The sequence below is a fragment of the Pseudopipra pipra genome, chromosome 8, assembly GCF_036250125.1.
Source record: "Pseudopipra pipra isolate bDixPip1 chromosome 8, bDixPip1.hap1, whole genome shotgun sequence".
In the NCBI taxonomy this organism is placed as follows: domain Eukaryota; kingdom Metazoa; phylum Chordata; class Aves; order Passeriformes; family Pipridae; genus Pseudopipra; species Pseudopipra pipra.
Window position 1 is genome coordinate 4,015,477 of NC_087556.1, and position 18,925 is coordinate 4,034,401.

At 47.8% G+C, this 18,925-nt stretch overlaps 1 protein-coding gene across 1 annotated transcript in view; it reads right to left on the bottom strand.

Moving 5' to 3' along the window:
- The window catches only part of LOC135417782 (hexokinase-1), a 36,607-nt gene extending 32,502 nt beyond the window's left edge, over nucleotides 1–4,105 (bottom strand). The window contains exon 1 of the mRNA XM_064662241.1: nucleotides 3,934–4,105. Within this exon, the coding sequence (XP_064518311.1) occupies nucleotides 3,934–3,996 (63 nt within the window). The 5' untranslated portion in view covers nucleotides 3,997–4,105. The remainder of the gene's footprint in view (nucleotides 1–3,933) is intronic.
- Between the last annotated feature and the right edge of the window lie 14,820 nt (nucleotides 4,106–18,925).

An 18,925-nucleotide genomic window follows, 5' to 3' on the forward strand; every position in this document is an offset into this window, starting at 1 on the left:
GCAAATCTCAGCCTGATCCACAGGGAAGCTGTGGAGAGGCTGGCAGGGACAGACGGGAGCTGCTGGCAGCACCCAGACACACCCACAGTCCCACTGAGGCTCCCATGGATGGGAGTCAGGTGCCAGCCCTTCCCAGGGGATGGCAAAGGGCAGGAACAATTTCAGGCAGGCAGTTGTGTGGGCAAGGAGCAGAAAACACTCCTTTATTTAGCTGCCACCTCAGAGACACCCCCCCAAGAAGGGCACCTTCCCAAAGTGCCATATAGGAGTCCTCCAGAGTGCTATAGGAGTCCTCCAAGAGCTCTACCACTTCTTTTTTTTTCTCATTTGCTTAAAAAAAAAAAAAAAAAAAAAGACAACCAGCCAGACAGAATCTATGAGCAATTTTTTAAAAATAGGATTTCATAATCTGAACCACATTCACATAATTTTTCCTGGTCACATAGGAAAGACACTCTTTGTAATTGGGGAAAAGAAGTTTCTGAAAATGCAGGCATTTCAGCAGTTGTGAATAATTATAAGTGCATAATGAAACAGGCAGCACTTAATGAAACAGGCCATTCCTTAAACGCATGCCTCATTCCAGGGACAGTGACAACAGTCACTGGTATCCAAGAAGAGAGCACTCCCACAACAATTTCAGAAATCATTAGCACTTATTTTACTGACATAGCCTTTGCACCAAAACCCTTCACCAATGTAAACATTTTTCTGCACAGCTAATCCTTTCAGCACTAATAAGATTCATCAGGAGCCAAGGCATGTTAAAACAAGTAGTTTAAGACATTCTGAAACTGTTTATGCTTACTTATGATTTATCTGATTGGTTCCTAAAAAGCCTTTATAGGGGCAGGTCACCAATAAGAGCTCTTCTTGATGCCAGTTGTTACATTTTACACTCCATTCCATCATGGTTTTTTCAAAGTTAAACAACATTTAAATGTGACTCTTGGATTGCAAGATTTTTTTCTTCTCTCTTCAGGTAAGACAACAAAAACATATTGTTTCCCTGACAGGCAGAAACCAGGCAACACCCAGAGGCTCCCTTTGCTGGGCTCAGCTACTGCAGGTACAAACCTGTTGGAAACAAAGGGTACTCCGAGGCAGTTTTACAAAGCTCTCCTGCACATTGGCCAGGGGCACAGCTCCCAGGGATGCTCCATGACACCCTTGGCCCTGAGGATGGGAGTTGGCCCTTCAGAGAAATCAGGGCCTGGGTTCAGCTTGTGCGAAGTGCCCTGTCACAGCAAGGGTGCTGAGCTCCTGCTGCTGTCCCCACAGTGCCACAAACATCCAGGGAACAGACGTTTTCAAAAACATCTGGATAATTTAAGCTGCTTGGAGCAAACCCACACACGTCTTTATACAGTACAGGGCATCCCACATTGCCAGCTTGCTGCTGCACAGAGAGGTGACATGCAAGTGCCATTACAGGTGGATTCACTGGAAAATGCCCCCCTTGCAGGAGCCACAGGGCTGCCAGCATCCGATGAACAACCCCCTCCTTCAACACTACACAGTCACCCTGTGACTTCCTCCTGCTTGCCACGATTCATCCTGGAAAATACTCTAGGAACTACAAATTTGAAAAAAATTACACTCAAATTTAAGGGGGTGCATAAAAATCCAGCAAAACCCAGCACAGAAGCATTAGTTCTTAGATCCAGGGTACCCCAAGGGCCTGGAACCACCAGCCCTATCCATGTCCCTCAGCAGGGCTCCCACTGTGGAAAGGCAGCATGGAGCATTAGAGCCACACAGGGATGGGAACACAGAAAAAAAAAGCAAGGATGGGAATTCAAAAAAAAAAAAAGAAGAAAACCGGGTCACAAGGGAAAAAGAATGCTCAACCTTGGCTTGCTGGTACTTTTAACCTGTTCACACCCCTCCTGTGAGTCAGAGCAGGATCCTGAAGGTGACCTGCCACCTGTGCCACCAAATGCTGAGCCGATGGCTGCGATGGACCAGCGAGGCAGAGGAGCTGCCACCATGGCCAGACACCCAGGGTACAGCGTGGGGAGCAGGGACAATGCCTTGGGTGGCAGCCCTCGGCCCCAGGCACGTACCAGCAAAGTGCTGCCCTTCCGGAAGCACAGAGGAGAGGGAGGGACCTGAAACGAAGCCATGCAGGCACGTATCCCTCAAAGCGGCACATTGATGGAGCACAGGCCTCGGAAGCAGCACGCTGAGACGGAGTGAAACCACTCTTGCCCCACGGGGGACCAAGGAGTGGAGCCCACCAGCTCCCAGCAGCTGTGGGGCAGCAGAGCCTCTGGCTGCCACTGACACCCTCCCTACAGAACAGCCAAAGGTGAGCGGCTCGATATCCGTTCCAAAAGCAAACAAACAGGAAAAGACGTCTTACATCCTCCAAAAACAGTAGCCTGCCTTTTTTTTTTTAATTGGGCTTAATTTTTTTATTTCCTTTTCCAGACAAAACCAGATCGATCCATCAGAATGCTTTACAGCTCCCTGGCCAAACCATTTCCCGTGCTGTTAGACAATAGGAGCCCCACGGTGCCAAACCAGCCTGCAATAAATAACCCCCAGAACACCACAGTTTCCCTGTGCTCCCTCCATGCCTTCCCCACAGCCGTTCTACCACTGCTGGGCCGCCGTGCTCCCTTGTGCTTATCTTGGCTTTCTAAATATAACCCACAGAGCGAGACAGAGAAGGCCTTACCCAGGCATGCATGCCTGGCACAGCAGTAGCACTTACAAATCCTGCGGGAAAAGGAACATAATGGGCCTGGGGCACAGGGAGAGTCCCTGGGGCCAGAAGGTGCAGGACAGTGCAGGCTGAGCAGTCTCCGGCCCTCGCCAGAGCCACTGGGCGGAAAAGCAGAAGACCTAAACCACGGAAGGAGACGTGGAAAATATGGGGCGCTGCCTCGGGTTTTCTCCGAGGGAGGAGTGGGCACGGGTGAGCACATCTGGAGTGGGGCAGGATGGGTCACCCACACACGGGAGCTGAGGTATCCCCTGGCGCAGCTGGAAGCCCGAAGGGAGGAGGTGCTCTCCTCCTCCTGGCTGGGGAGGTTCGCAAGCCCCGGGAACAGTACAAATCAGCGCTGCTCATGTTGCCATTGCGGCTTGCCCAAAATATTTTAGGGATGCCTGCAGCCATGCGCCCAGGTGGGTCACGCAGCACGGCCGGAGGAGGTGGCACAGGGGAAGCCTCCGTTTCCTGACGTCAGCCCGGCTCAGGGATGTTTGCAATTATTTTCCCAATTTGTGTCCCCACATCCCTCGCCCCAGGCTCCCCGCTTCCTACAGCTCTGCAATATGCTCAGCCGGGCCCTAACTGCCGTGTTTTTATTTATCCTGTGCTCCGCACCCTTTTCCTTGTGGTAGTGCTCAATTCCAGGGCTGCACCAACCACACAGGAGCAACCACCTAACGCTGAAGGAAAAGAAAAGAAGCCTATGGAAATGCTCCTTTTTAAGCACAAATGACAACCATTTCCTGTAAATTTTGAACCTGCAGTGGCACATAATTCAAAAACTACCTGCTCCTCGCCTGCTGGAGTGCCGATGCCCACAGATGCCCTTGGGAAGAAGGGGAAATACCCTCTCCAGGGATGCCGGTGCCCACCAAAAACCCGAGGAGCCACCATCCTCCGCTCAGTGTCAAAGCCCCCCAGCTCCTGCCTCGCCTTGCTGAGCTCAGTCCTGCGGCCTGAGCCGCCGCTGTGCATCCATCACCCACGCCCCACTCCCATCTCCAGCGAGGATGCTCGAGGCGGGGGGGGGCTTAAAACCGGGGTTATCCCCCTTTCTCCCACAGCTGGGTGGCTCTAGGAACAAAGCAACAAAACCAACGAGGGGGGGAATTTTAGAAAGTGAAAAAAAAAAAAAAAAAGAAAAAAGAATGAAAAAAAAAAAAAGCGGTGCGGGCGGGGGGCAGCCTTGGGGCGGGGGATGTCCATCTAACCTTTTTGACCTGGTCCTCCTTCAGCTCCGTGAAGTAGTAGGCCAGGAGCTGGGCGGCGATCATCCTGCCGGCTGCACGGCGGCTCCGCGCACGCAGCGATGCGGGGCCGGGGGATGGCCGCGCCGAGCCGAGCCCAGCCGAGCGCCGCCCCTTCCTCCTCCTCCTCCTCCTCCTCCTGCCGCTCCTCGGGGCCGCCCCGGCCCCGCCCGGCGGGACGTGCCGGCGGAGGGCGCGGGGCAGCGTTCCCGGCCTGGAGGAGCAGCAGCAGGGCAGTGCCCTGCCGTACCCCGCAGGGTCTGTGCAGCAGCCGCGGAGACAGCCTGCTGAAGGCTGCCCCGGAAAAACCCACCCACACACACACACAAAAACCCCTCCTTCTTGGTGGCCAGGGGCATCCTGGCCTGTATCAGCAAATAGTGTGGTCGGCAGGACCAGGGCAGTCACTCTCCCCCTGGACTCAGCACTGGTGAGGGGTCACACCTCGAGTGCTGTGTCCATTTCTGGGCCTCTCAATTCAAAAAGGACATGGAGAGGCTGGAGCACAAATCTGATGACGAGCAGCTGAGGGGGCTGAGCCTGGAGAAAAGGAGCCTCGGGAGTGACCTTATCGCTTTCTACAACCACCGACAGGAGATTGTAGCCCAGGTGGGGTCAGTCTCCCAGGCAACCAGCGACAGGACAAGAGGACATGGCCTTAAGATGCGCCTGGGGAGGTTCAGGTTGGACATCAGGAGGAATTTCTTCACAGAAAGGGTGATCAGATGTTTGAATGGGCTGCCCAGGCAGATGGTGGAGTCACTGTCCCTGGAGGCATTTAAGGAAACACTGGACATGGCACTTAGTGCATGGTTTGGTTGACATGGTGGTGTTAGGCATAGGTTGGACTCAATGACCTTCTGTCATTCTGTGAAAATACCCTAAACCAAAGACACAAATCTTTGAGAAAATAGGAAAACTTCAGGAATCTCCACTAAGCACAAGTATCCCCTGCCTGGGTGTGATCCTGCAGCCCTGGACAGATGGCCAAGCTGCTGGAAACCCGCAGGGGGCCCCAGAGTCACTCTGACAGTTGTACTTTCAAGGACCCCACATTCATATTCCATCAGAAATTCCCCATATCAAAGGTGCTCTTGGGCGCATGGTGTTGATTCTTGGGGTGTCCTGTGCAGGGCCAGAAGTCAGACTCGATGATCCTTGTGGGTCCCTTCCAACTCAGGATATTCTATGATAATACACTGATGGAGAGGGCCTCTCCTCCCTGCATGTGATGCCTACATTTTTGCCACACTGGAGCACGTTCCTCAGCACCCCGAGGAGGCATCCACCACCAGGAAGGGTCGTAGGGCCCACACACACATAAGAGAAGCAACACAACACCCCTCTGAAAGCTGAGGCCAAGTGCAGATGCCAAGTGACACATGTCAGCAGCCCAAGGGGCTCTTGCCTGCCCTGTCCATCCGCAGGGACAGGAACACACACCCATGCATAGGGTGGTGATGCTGGAGGCGTGATTTGCATAGAGATTGTCTACCACAGTCTAAGTGATTAAAAACCTGCTTCTTGAGTTTCCGGCTTCCTTTTCAGTGCTACTTTAATTAAATGGTTTCACTGGCCAAAATCAAGAGCTGCTTTGGCAGACACATCCTCCTTCAGACTGCCCTAGTCGCTGCAGGCAGGGTGGGCAGGATTTCCTTCTCCGCCTCCAAGCTCGGAGAGATTTTCATCAAGTGTTTCACTGCTCTGCACAGTGTTACTCCTGCTTGTTTGCTTGGCAAGCTAATGAGCAACATTCCCAAGCTCCCTGGCACAAGCAGGCTGCCTGTCTGCGGGCACAGTGGCATCACCCTGCGACCAGGCACAGCAGGAGCTCACAGGCAGCACAGGAACGTGGGGCTGAGCTGAATCATCCCAGTGTCCAACGTCACCCAATCCCTTACACAGGCTGACCAAGCTCTTGCTCAGATGTAATTCACTGCTCAGTCACGCTCCGCCCCTTCTGCTGGTCAGAAACTATTTTTAATTCTCAGCCAGGCTCGCTCCTGTTTTCAATCCATCTGTCATCTGCTAAACTGTGTCTTTCATCTGAGATCACTCTCCTCGCTCTTGAGTGTTCACTTTCTATAAACACACTGAAAGTAACCCTACACATCCCCAGCTTTTGCTTCACTAGGTGAGACAGACTTGGTTCTTTTTGGTCTGAACACTGCCTGACACTGCCCACTTCACACAGGTTCTCTGTTAGTGGAGCTGCCTCTACACAAGGTTTACAAACTCTACTATCTATCTGCTCCATCCCAGACACCTAACCACCATCTAAAATACACAATACTCCCCTCAGGTACCTTGCTGCAGGAAGGCTTACGCAATTAAAACACTTGGACAATCACACAGGTAGACACTTGAGCGGGAGGTGGTTCATGTAAGAAAGTCAAAAGCAATTAGGGGACGGCTAAACAAGTATTGCAAACAATTGGGTTTGTCTTCAGTTGCTGAGTGTGGCATTCAAGAAAAACGAACTGAGCACCCAAAAAGCCACTAGAGAAAACGTAACAGTCCATCCAAGGTGAAACAGCTGCAATATTTAAATATGTGGTATTTTTAAACCCTGTGCAAGGATAAGAGTGCCTGACCAGTTTTGATGCTGTAACCAGCACTGGGATGAACAAGATGGAAGGGCAACTAAATATCCCTGTGGACACCCCAACCCTTTGCAAGCCCTCTTTGCATTGCCAGGCCAGCAGTGAGCACCCAGGTGTTATTTTGAGGGGCCTAGGAGGAGCTGTGCACAGGCTGCCAGGCAGGAGCAACCAGCTCTCCATCTCGGGCTGCGGGAGTCTCGTACCATCGAGCCCTGGGTTTTCCCTTCTGCTTCACTGGAAGGGATCAATTCAGCAGCCAATTAATTACTGGCACCTCCCCTACTCTGCCAGGCATCCAGCAGGCTGTTTTGAAAGCCACTGTCCTTTAAGACAAATTACTGGAGGCTGAACGTGACACCTGATGACTTGCAGCTATTTTGATTGCGCTTTAATCTTATTGTCCCCTATTTAACTGTAAAGTGCTTCAAGTGACTCAAGTAACTCTGTGCATCAGCCCTCCTGGATGTGTTTTGGGGGTTTTTTCCCCCTTTGCCTGTTTCTTCGTTAAGTGTTCACTCTCTATACAAGTCTGCATTCCAATCAGACTCCTATACAATGTGGGGATTTTTTTTTAAATCATGTCTATCACGTAGTTTTGATGCACACAGCTGCTAGATGCTTCCTACTTTTATAAGTAAACAATTAGGTTGTAGTTGTGTTTGTTGGCTTTTTTTAAGTGTCTGGAAAATGACTGATCCCCTTTTCCTCCCCATTACATTTTCTTTCACAGTTCTCAAAACTAAGTGAAAGAAAGCACCCTCTCTAATAAATAGTAAGTTCCCAGTTTGTGACAGCATCTCTGATTAACAAGGGAACTTTTAGGTAGCCTTTGAAGCTCCCCTTCCAGGGCAGGAAACCACATATCTGCACTAAAGAAATCACTGTTCATTTGTGCTGAACTTAGTGCAGAAGCTACGAAGAAAATCTAAAAGCAGCAGAGATATCGATTCGATGAGCAATTCGGCCAAACAAGGTTAAATACGTTATGCAATTTCACCTTGCCAGGGGGCACAGCAAGCAGGCACTACCACACAGCCAGCCAGGATGCTTTAGCTCATGTTTCCCCTATGAGGAAACAAAATTAGCTAGGAATGCCTTGAGGGCAGCTCACCCCATGCACAGGAAAGGCCATTCCATGTGCGGACAGAGCAGCGCACGCTCTGAAAGGGGGTTTTATGCTCCTGGTACAGCACACCAAGAGGATGTTTCCAAAAGATGTTTAAGGCACAAGGACTAGCAACAGGTTCTGGCATGGTTTTGGCTTGTTTTGTTGGAGATGCTGCAGGGAGAGGGTGAGCTACTTTTTAACGAAGTCCGGTTAGAAGAATTTTAGCACCATTCGCCACACTGAGCATTTGACGGCCAAACTGCAGGGCTACAGTTTTCAAGAGTTAAATCCCTCCAAAGACACGGCAGGATTTCTGTAAGCTGTGTGTACTAAGCAATTAAGGCTCACAAACAGCCACGTCTAGATTCAAGACTGTGGCCATGGTGAGAGGACAGTGGAGGAGGAAGCAAATCCAGCAAAGGAGGAGTGTTGTCTACTGGTTCACATGGGAACAGAGACTCCTGGGGCAGAGGGAGATGCTCTATGTCTCAACTCCCCATACCTGAGCATCAGGCAGATGTGCTGGCTTTTATTTCTTTAAACTGGTTGCTGTTCTTCAGCATCAGAGGGATGCAGAGACCACAACCCCCACAAACCCAAGAAAACCAGAAAGCAGATAAATACAAGCCCCAAACCCGTGGCTTACAATAAAGCCCCCCTATTTTGAAGGCCTAGATGATAATTTCTTTTTAAACCTCTTAGTGACCGCAAGGTTCATTAAACTGGGGGCAATTATTCCATCTTTAGTTAAATGATACTTCCAAAAGCTATGGGCTGCGTGAGCTACATCGCAAAGGACTTCCCAAATCTGCACATAGGTGGGGAAAAGAGAAAACTGCTCCCTGGAGCAGTTAAGCAAAACTTAACATCTAGCTCCCGTGTTGCACAGCAGAGCTACTCTATGCTGCTTTCCAACCCACTGAAGTTTTCTAACACATCCAGCCTGCTGACATCCCCTGGCACTTTGTATGCAAGTCCACTCAATTTGCTCTTCCTTTACACACTGAAAGTGAAACACAAGTGTAATCCATCCAAACTCGTCTCTTTCTTATTTCCCCTCCTGTCCTAGGTATTCACCACAGCACCTTCCCTCTCTCCAGTGCCAGAATTACAACTCATTTTACATCTCTGCATAGGAAAGCAATAACCATCCCAGTTTTCTGACTCAGTTAAGGGGTTCTGCATTAGTTAAACATTTTTTTCCATGGAGGTGAGAGCTGCTGCATCAAGCAAGCACTTTTTGTAGGGCATTAGTAGTAAGTCATTATTGCAGCTCATATACCCATAAAGCAGACCATAAACACATACACATCTACATGCACACAGAAGCAAATCAACAAACTCAGTTTGTAAGGCAATAGAAGGGCATCGGTCTTTGGGTGATGAACCCAATGTCAATGAGTTGCCTTTCTTGACCAGGAGATTAATCATTTATTTAATTTCATAAAACATCTCAACTTCAGCAAACTGAAATGAGCACAAATGAACATTTCTGATGCCTACTAAAACTCCAGTTCTAGTAAACAATGTTAAAAGAAATTATACTGAAAAAAGGGCAAAACATAGAGTGCAAACTGGTTTCAAATTTCAGAAGGGATAAGTTTAAAGTATTTTACTTTACTGATATCTTCAGAAGAGGCAGTTCAATACCAGTTAAAGAATGTCTGCATAACCAGCAATTCACTTAAGTGATGAGCCAGTTACAATGATTTAAACAAAGGAAAATATAGCCTAATTTATTGTACTATATAGAGACAGCTTTCCTAAATCTGCTTTCAGCTCCTCACAGATCACTGAGCTCGTTTGTCAAAGTTCAGCTCTAACACACTCACTGTGTTAGAGGACATACAAAACCAAAGGCAGCCCTTCAGCACTGCAAGGAGCAGTGAACCTCAGCAGCCAGCTGGTTTCTGTGCACTGGTGTGCACTATCCCAGGAAGGGTCGGATGGCAGGGTCCCAGTCGGTGCCCTTTAACGACAGTGCACCTTTGCTCTGTGAGCAGTAAATCCATAATGAAGAGCCTGGATTTCCAGCACAGGGAACGAGACCTGCCCCTCTCTTTTGGCTTTCCACTAACACAAAACAAGGCAACAACTCTCAATCCAGAGATATCCACTCAGGATACACCTTTCTCCTTGACCCAGCATTTGATGCTAGTGCAAATCAGCTTACATCACAAGCCCCAAACCCACGGGGTGCCAGCATTAATTGAAGAGGCTTTGGGTTTGTGCACCTTTTCCAGCAATGCCCAGCGCAAGAGACCCTCCTGCCAAGCCAGGTTAATACCCTCACAACATGGGGCTCTCCCCAGTAAGTGAAGGACCTCCACCCTTTAGCCCAGGAGGGGTGAGAAGCAGGTACTTACTTTGCACAACGGGGAGCAGCAGGAGCCAGGAACATCCACGGCATTCGGCTCCTCCTGCGTGGCCATAGCAGGAGCACCTCTTGCCATGTCACATGGTCAACAGAGGGGGCTGTCAACAAGAAAAGAGGCAGAATTGTAGGTTTTCACATCTCTTTCCCCAGCCTCAAGATGCCTTTGAAAGCCACACTCCCCACAGACAGGTGCTCTCTTAAAAACCCATCCAGCGGCTGGGATACAGCAGACACAGACTCACTGTTGCCATCACCCCAAGAGAGGGGAAACAGGGGACATACAGGTTGTGGACCACAAGTGGGACCCAGAAGAATGGTGGGAATGGGGAACATGTTGGCAAAGCACTGTCCCTTGCATAGCTCCCAGATGCAGCAGTGCTGTGGGATTCCTGCTGCACTCAGGGAAGGAGAGCTTAGCAAGCAAATGCTGTGTGGTGAAACACCTGAGTCCTGCTACAGTTTGTTGTTCTAATTAAAAGAACCCACAAAGCCTTGAAAAAAACAAAAAATTCACATTAAAACTCAGTACAGGAAGACAGTCACAGATGCTGGACTTGCAGCTAAGCATCATCTAGGAGCAACTGCAGATTTTGAGCTGCTCTGTGATGATCTGGAGATACCTTTTTTTTTTTTTTGGCCAAAGTCCAAAGCTGTCTCAACAGAGGCTGGAGGAAGATGCAGACACCACCTCTGAGCAAAATTCTGGCTTCTTCAGCTTTACAGGCTCTTGTCATTAAACATTTTAAAGTGGGATCAGAAACCCAGCGAGGTCAGCCCTGGCCAGGTCCTGGGGCATCTATGCAGCCTATTCGGGGTTGTCCTCTCCCTCCACCCCAACATTTGTTCCTTCATGCCACTCTGGCTCTCTCAGGTCTTTCGGGGTATCTGTGTCCAGGGGCAGCAATGGGACTGAAGGGTCTCTGTGAGGAAAAGTGGGAACTGCCCCAAGCTGGGCTCTCCTGCAGCGGGGCAGGTATCCATCCTGGTGGACACTGGTGCACACTGATAACACTTTTACACTGGGGAAGGTGTTGCCTTAATTTTGTGTTTGTTTCTCACCATCCCAATCCACTTTAATTAATATTCCCCAAGTGGAAACATTTTTGCCCATGATGGTGACTGGTGAGCCATCTCCCATCCTTTTGTCCATCCCTGAGCTTCTTCCTCCTATTTTCTTCCCCGTCTTGCTGAGGAGGAGACTGTAAGCAGGCTGAGTGGGCATCAGGCAGCCAGATACAGCCAACCTGCCACACCAGGTCAAATACAAACCTAGAAGAGACTTGGACCCCTATTTTCATTCTCAGATTTTCACACACAAAAAACATAGAGGAAGAATAAAAATTTTCCAAAATTCATGTATGTGTCAGAAAGCAAGTTCTTCTTTTAATTAAGCAGGTTTCTCCATCCCTCTGATACATTCCTGATAGGAAACCTGAGGGTCTGGCTTCACAGCATAGCTACAAAAGATGGCGATGGAGACTTTTTAAAAAATATTTTTAAAAGAAGTTTTTCTTGTCATCCCAGTGCTTTATAGGGAACCCAGCCCTCTGGGCTTCCTGGTCAGCAGCTCTGGCCCCAGATTTCAGCAATGGTCCCCAGAACTCACTGCAGAAACAGATAACCCCATCCTGTTTGTCCTTCCCTTTCTTCCCTGAAGAAGATACCATTTTTAGGAAAGCAAAAGTATCCTCAACAAGGGCCCTGATACCTGGGGCCACTATGACTAATCCCCTGCTGGCCCTTTGACAGCTGCTGAGCTCACCAGCCCCGTCTGGGACCAGGCCCATCATGGACAGACCCGTGCTCCCACTCCCTGTCTCCCAGCAGGGTTACGGGTGTTTCTACTCTGACATTTGACATTGACACAAACAAATGTTCTAATCACACGATTTATCTATAACCATGTTTTGGACACATTACTGCAACAACAGCCCGTGGCAATCAGTCAACATTCGAGACCCAGAAAATGCCCTCAGCTGTTTTATCACCTGCCCTCAGTATCAGATGCTATGGATTCAGGTCGCAGCATAAAGCTGCAGGGATGGCACAGGTGAGCTCTCATGATTTTCAGTATCAGCCTGGTCACCTCCTTCCCTCCCCTCACAGCAGTGTCATTGCACGTGGTTCAACAGATGCTTCCCTGGGTGGTGAGATGAGCACCCTCCTTGCAGAGCTTTGTCAGCACCCAAAGTGCCCTGAAGGGATTTCTTCCTCTCTCTGCAGCACTGCATATTCAGAACAGCAGGGTTTGACTCGGGCTCCTTAAACTTTGACCAGAGCTGGGACAACAAATCCAAACGATTTCCAACTTCAAAAGAGGAATTTGCTTAAAAATAAAACTGAATTTTTCACATACCCTTGGCTTTATCTGGAGAGCAGTCTGGACAATAAGACACAACCACCAGCACAAACAGGATCCCAAATATATTTGAAGAGCAAAAGAGCCTCTTTGCAGTCGGGTGACAATGGTGCTTCATTTGGATCTGCTTTCCAAACACTTCCACAGCACCCCCTTCCAATCACAACATGCCACTTTGAAATGCCAGTACCACTTAGCTCCTGAGCCTATTAGACCATGAAGCAATAAACCCAGAGAAACAAAAATAACCCAGATACCTACTTTAGCACCCAGTTGAGTAGACAGGTGTTATCCCGAGGGCTCCATGGCAAAAGCATCCTCAGAAATGCCACACCTTGACCTCTGCACAACAGGCGGCATGAAGCTGGTCTCCAAAAACCGTGGTGTCTTCCCAAAAGGTGCTAATATTAACTATAGCCCTTTGTTTCTTTGCACTCAAGGTTTCTCCCCGTCAGCTTTCTGGCATTTGCCAGCGTGGTACACGCTTTACTGGGCAGATATTGAGCTGCAAATTCCTTCATATTTCTCTATCCACAGCATTCTGCAGCTAAAGCTCTCGCCGGCCAGCAGATGAAAATGCCACTTACTGCTTATTCCTGCTGCAGTTTGTTGAATTAAAACCTCTTTGTTTCCGAGCTGTAAACAAATTCTTCTTAATCTTTCAATAAAAAAATGTCAATTATGCTCTCTAACAATGTAACTTCATTGTGATGAAAGAAGTCATTGCTATTGCTCTAATCGTGATAACATATCAGCTGCTTTTAGAGTCAATTCCTTTTTGTGCAAAATTTAATGACCATGCAATTATTCAAATTTCAGACTAACAGACTGGGCTTTAGACCTACAGCTCTGAAAACACATACTTGAAAGCAACAGAAAAGGCTCTAGAGCAGAGTTTCCGAGTTCAGAACGCAAAACCCCCTCACAATTCATTCAGCACAGCCGGCCTGGGGCCCACGTCAAACACAGCTACTTCACTGGAGAGCCAAGGAAAGAGAGCCAAACTCTCAGCACGCTACAACAGGCACTTGCCAGGCCCATGGCTTTCATTTGGCTTCACTGGGAGTCGTGTTTATGTCCAGTTTCCTCGCCTCTCCCTGGTTTCAGTGCATTTCCTGCAGAATCGCTGGCCGCAGCAGATGTGCCCTTCGGGCATTTCAATTTGTTTTTTGTTTTGTTGGTTTTTTCTTTTCTCATGCCAGTATTTATCGCATTTGTTTCCAGAATCAGCTGTTGCTCCCAAATCAGCGTCCGTAACTTTCCGCTTTGAAGTGTTCAGGACGTGCCTGCTGGGAAAGCACCTTCCCCGTTTACCTGCTCGGACCCTCACAGACCTTCCCTCCATGCCTTTCCGCCATCCATTTTCTCCTCCTGCAGAGAGCTCCCCTCCACGACCAAGTTGTCCATCACCAGCCAGTCAGCTCCATTAACCACTTACATCCCAATTCCCGCCCTCGGCATCCCAGTCATGCTTTATTTGTGCATCCAGGGACGGCTGCTGCCCCAGGACCTCAGCTCATCCCAGAAGGTGCCTTCCCTTGCACTGAGGGGAATGCCTGTGCTAAACTCAGCCCCAGAGTCTCACCCCCTCCACCTTTCCCTGCTCTGACTCCCTGTGGCAACACAGAACAGCCTTTTTTTAGCTCCCGGGAGCGGACACAGCCTGCAAGGATGAGGACAAGGATGAGGACAGTCCTCTGCAGTAGCCTGGCAGGCAGCAGTCCCAGTCCCACAGCTACACAGATGGCCAAGGCAGCCCTACAGGAACAGGGGCTTCCCAGGGGCAGAAACCTTTGGCAAGCTGGACATCCAAGCAGCAAACTGAGAGCAACAAAAACAGACCTCAGCAAAGCAAATTGAATCGATAACACCGGTGGGTTTGAGAACAGAACCCCAGCATTTCTGCAATGCCTGGGGCTGGGAGCTACCTCTCACCTCCAAGTCCAAAGAAAATGGATACCAATAAGGTTGCAACCCCATTGCCTCCCTCCCGTTCTGTCCGCCCCAAAGAACAATAACAAAAATGCAGCAGTTAACTCAGTAAACATCCTTGAAGAGTCCTTGTAATTAATGGCTCCTAAGGTATCACACCTGGCATTGCTGTCAACCCTTTTCTCCACTGTTAAGACTTACCTTATAGTTGTTCTGGCAGTAATGAATTTATGGAGAAGCTTTCACTGTTGACTCTTCACACATCTCTCCCCTCTTCTCCAAACAGCCTTTATCCCTCCCAACAAAAGAAAGAAAATAAAATATAGTGGTAGTGAAACAGATGCAGTCTCCTCTTACCTCTCTTTTTTTTTTTTTATCACTTTGGTTCTCACCTGGTTTTAACTCAGGCTTTTCTAGATAAAAATAAAAATTTGAGATTCTTGGGGGGGTTGGGTTGTTTGGAGTTTGGTTGGTTTTTTTTTTTTTATAATCAGTCAGGAAAGATCAAGGGTGCAAGGACCTTCTTCCACTCCTTCCAGCAAGCTCCTGCTTGCTGAGATTCCCCAGCATTTTGTTCTTCAACTTGTGCACAGGAATCCTCCCACATGGAGCCCTTTGTCCATTTTCCTGTAGCCAATTCCTTGTGCCAGTGGGGAGAGTTTTCTGGAGGAACCCGTGTTTCCCGGGTTTCTATCTGTTCTCTCTCCACAGAACACAGCTTTTACTAACTCTGGGGGTGCCGGGGCTGCACGAGGCCCTGGGACACAGAGTGCAGACGAAGGGTAAGGCTGGGGAGGGAAGGGCATTAAAAAAGCACACAACAAGATCCAAATTATTTCGGCATTCCCCTCTCAGACATGACCCATCACGTTTACAGAACCTTCAGTGTGCACCTGCAAGGTGATAGTATCAATGAGAGAAAGGAAAACATTAATTAAACTTTTGGTGGTTTTCTATCTTGCTTTACACATCAGCTTTACAGAGTGGATGCAGTGCTTGGACAAAGCAGATATCTACCTTATTTCCCTTCCCACTCCCACCCCAACAGGCCACCCATACTCATGTACAGGAATAGTTTTTTTTATTATGATTATTTTTTACATATACATATATATATATATATATCCCTTGCACTGAGGGGAATGCCTGTGCTAAACTCAGCCCCAGAGTCTCACCCCCTCCACCATTCCCTGCTCTGACTCCCTGTAGCAACACAGAACAGCCTTTTTTTAGCTCCCGGGAGCGGACACAGCCTGCAAGGATGATATATATATATATATATATATATATATTGAGATATAGATATAGATATATATAAATATCACTTGACAAGCTAGAGACTTGACAAGCCTGAGAAATGCTCTGGATAAACCCCCAGTGACAGTTCAAGGCAGTGGAATTCCTTTCTAAAGAAACTGGAAGCTTACCTGGAGCAGAACAACATTTACAAAGTCTCCTCCTGTCCCTGCCTCACTCCCTCTCCACCTGTTCCTATGGTGACCTTGCATCTAGGACCCCCAAACCAAAGCCAGCTCATTTCACCAAATGCAAAGAAACAAATCAAGAAAGATCAAAGAAGCAATACTTTCATTTTGGTATTACCTACATTTCAGGCTCAAACTCCTTTACACTAATCTGCTAATCCTATATAATATTGACTGCCCAAGAAAGGAGATCATGCTAATCAGGATTTCTGAAGGATTTACACATGATCCCACACTTACTTTTGAACTTTGTCAGAGTGAAAACAGGAACATGTCACTACCAAGCTGCTACTGCATTTTCTCTGGATTACAAGTCAAGCACCAGCACTGTCCAAATCTAAAGCCACCCAAATGTGTCTCTAGCAGGCAAACCAACATGTTTATGACCCTCTGTTCCCCACAGATGAAAGGGTAACTGCAACCATCTGCTAGGAGCTTCTGAAAAGCACAAACCTTAGTTCCTCCACCCAGTAATACTTCTGTCACACCTGTGATTCAAAGATCTTTCAACTTTCCAAATCAAAAGCATGATCTTTATCTGAAAAAAAGATGTTCATGCCTTAAAGAAGCATCAAAACAAAATCAATAAATTTGAGCATTAAATGTATTGACTGGAGGGAAAACAGGCAGAAATGAAGCATCACAAAGCTATCCAAAAAGCAGTAGAAAAGAAAAAGCAGAAAAAAAGGAATCTCATTTTATTTTAAATTGACTAACAATGTCATGTGATAAATTGCACCACATTTTTCAGTGTGTGATAGGCTGATTTAATAGAAGGCCTCTACTTTTATTTTAAGCAAGAGCTTTAAACTGAATCACCACATATGATGTGCAGAGAAGGGTTTTGCTTCAGCAGCTTAACATCTACACAAGGGAGGTGGCAGGTTTGCAACAGTCTGAGTTTCCACATGTCGACAGAATCAGGAACATGATGCTGCATCGTTATCCAGTCGGAGAATGTTCTGGTTTAGGGACAGCCAAAGCATCGGTGTGTCTATGGGATCCCTGGGAAACTGCAAGTGAAGTGTGTATCCCTGGTAAAATCTCGCAGGAGCCAATCTCGCCTTTCTCCAGGGTTGCCCAGCGAACCTTTGGTCGTTTCCCTTTCCAAAAGCAGCTGCCTCCCCAGCTCAGGTGCTGTGTCCCTGCCCAGCAGATGTGTGGGAGCTGCCTGACTCCAGAGCAAGTCAGCTGCCTGCAGGAAAAGCAGGAGCACGCGTGTCCTGGGCCTCGGGGACGTCAGGACAGCTGTCGGGCACTGAGCACTGTGAGCACTTCCAGGTTCATGTGATCCTATTCCACAACACCCACAGACTCACTGAAAAAAAACCCCAAAACACTGCACATGCAAAAAATTATTATTGTGTGGGCTGAATCTACTGCAGGAAAGGAACAGCTGCAGCTGAGGTGTAAACTGCCCCCCGTGAGAATATTTCCTTTCCCAAAGAGATTAAAAAGAAAAATCAAAGCAATACAGGACTCCTTTCTAAATGTGAGGGGTTTGCCTTCTTTTGTTGCTGGTTTGCATTCCAATTGTGTAGAACAGGCTTTGGAATAAAAGTACAAAAGGAACTCTTGCATCATAATCACGTGGCCATTCTGGGGCAAGTCTGCAACCCCTCCTTCCAGATATACAGGGATCAATGTCCACAGATGCACTTTTGCAGATTAGAACAATTCACTCCCCCAAAAGGGTCCAAACCCACCCAGATAGTACAAGATTTCAGGTGCTGAAGGGAGAAACAGTCAATGCAGAAGAGCTGTTCTAGGCCCCACATTGCCTCCATACCTGATTTTTTTTTGCTTCTATACCCAGCCCCTCCAAATTTAACCTGTTCATCACCAGGAACAAACTTCCATTCCAAATAACTGCCCTTACTACACAGGAAGCTTTGGTTCCTGGGGCTCTGTGGATTCTGAAATATAAACAAAAAGTAAAACACTAAGTTTCTTGACAAAAGGAGGAAAACATTAAATGTAATGAGTTCACAACTTGCCTCTTCCCAACTGCTTAGTACAGTGAGCTCAGCACCACACCTTCAGAAGTGAAAACTATTTCCAAGTATCATTTTTCACCCATCCAGTAACTCCAACACAGACACAGCTGCTGAGGTGTTGGGGTTTTTTTGAAAAACTACAAAACAGGAAGGGTCTGTGGCTTCCAATTTTGAATCTGTGATTGCTAAATTTAAACCCGGCAGCGGCCTGGTTACAGATTATTACATAAACCCAACTGCTGATCCCCCCCTGCACGATGGTTACTTTTGACCTAACTAGGCTTAAAGCACATTTCTTGGCCCCACTTTCTGCTGCCAGCCTGGAAGGAAGCAAATATCCAAGAAGAGAGGATTAAGGGAGATAGAGGAATACTTGAGAACAGGAGCTAGGCAGGATGCAGATTTGCTGCCTCTCTGTGTCATATGGTAAATCAGGTAAAGGACATTTGGTCACACAAGGCCATGGGCTCTATCCACAAACAACCTTCAGAATAACTGTAGTGCTGCTGAGCACTGTTAGACATTTAGGTTTAAAGAAAGGTTTAGGTTTAAAGATTTATATTCTAAGAAAGCTCCCACTTGCCTGCATGTTCTTCCCACAACTCAGAAGAGGCATTAGACAGAGAGGCTCACGGCACCCCAGATTTATTTACAAACAGGTTACACACAGGCTGAGCAGGAGGCAACAGAAAATGAAAACCAGGGATAAACTCCTTTCCATACAATGGAAACAATTCTCTCAGGACCAGGCAAGGAGATAACAGAGGGAGAATAAAGAGAAGAATTTCAGAAATTCAGGTGATTTTTGTTTCTCTCTACACAGCTATTTTGGTGGCCTGTTTGATACTCTCTACATACCTTAACGTAGACATAGCAGACTCTGTAGCTGCTTGTTTCTACATTCTCTCTTTCCTCCAGTATCAAAAGAGTCAGTCACAGTCAAAATCCACCCAGCGCTAGTTTAGCTTTATGTGCACTCAAATGCACTAACATATTTTGACACAAACATATTCTGTGGAATCATATTTTTATCTTTATATTAATCTATTAAACATGCCTCTGTACTCAGGAAGTATTACATTACAACACACTTGCA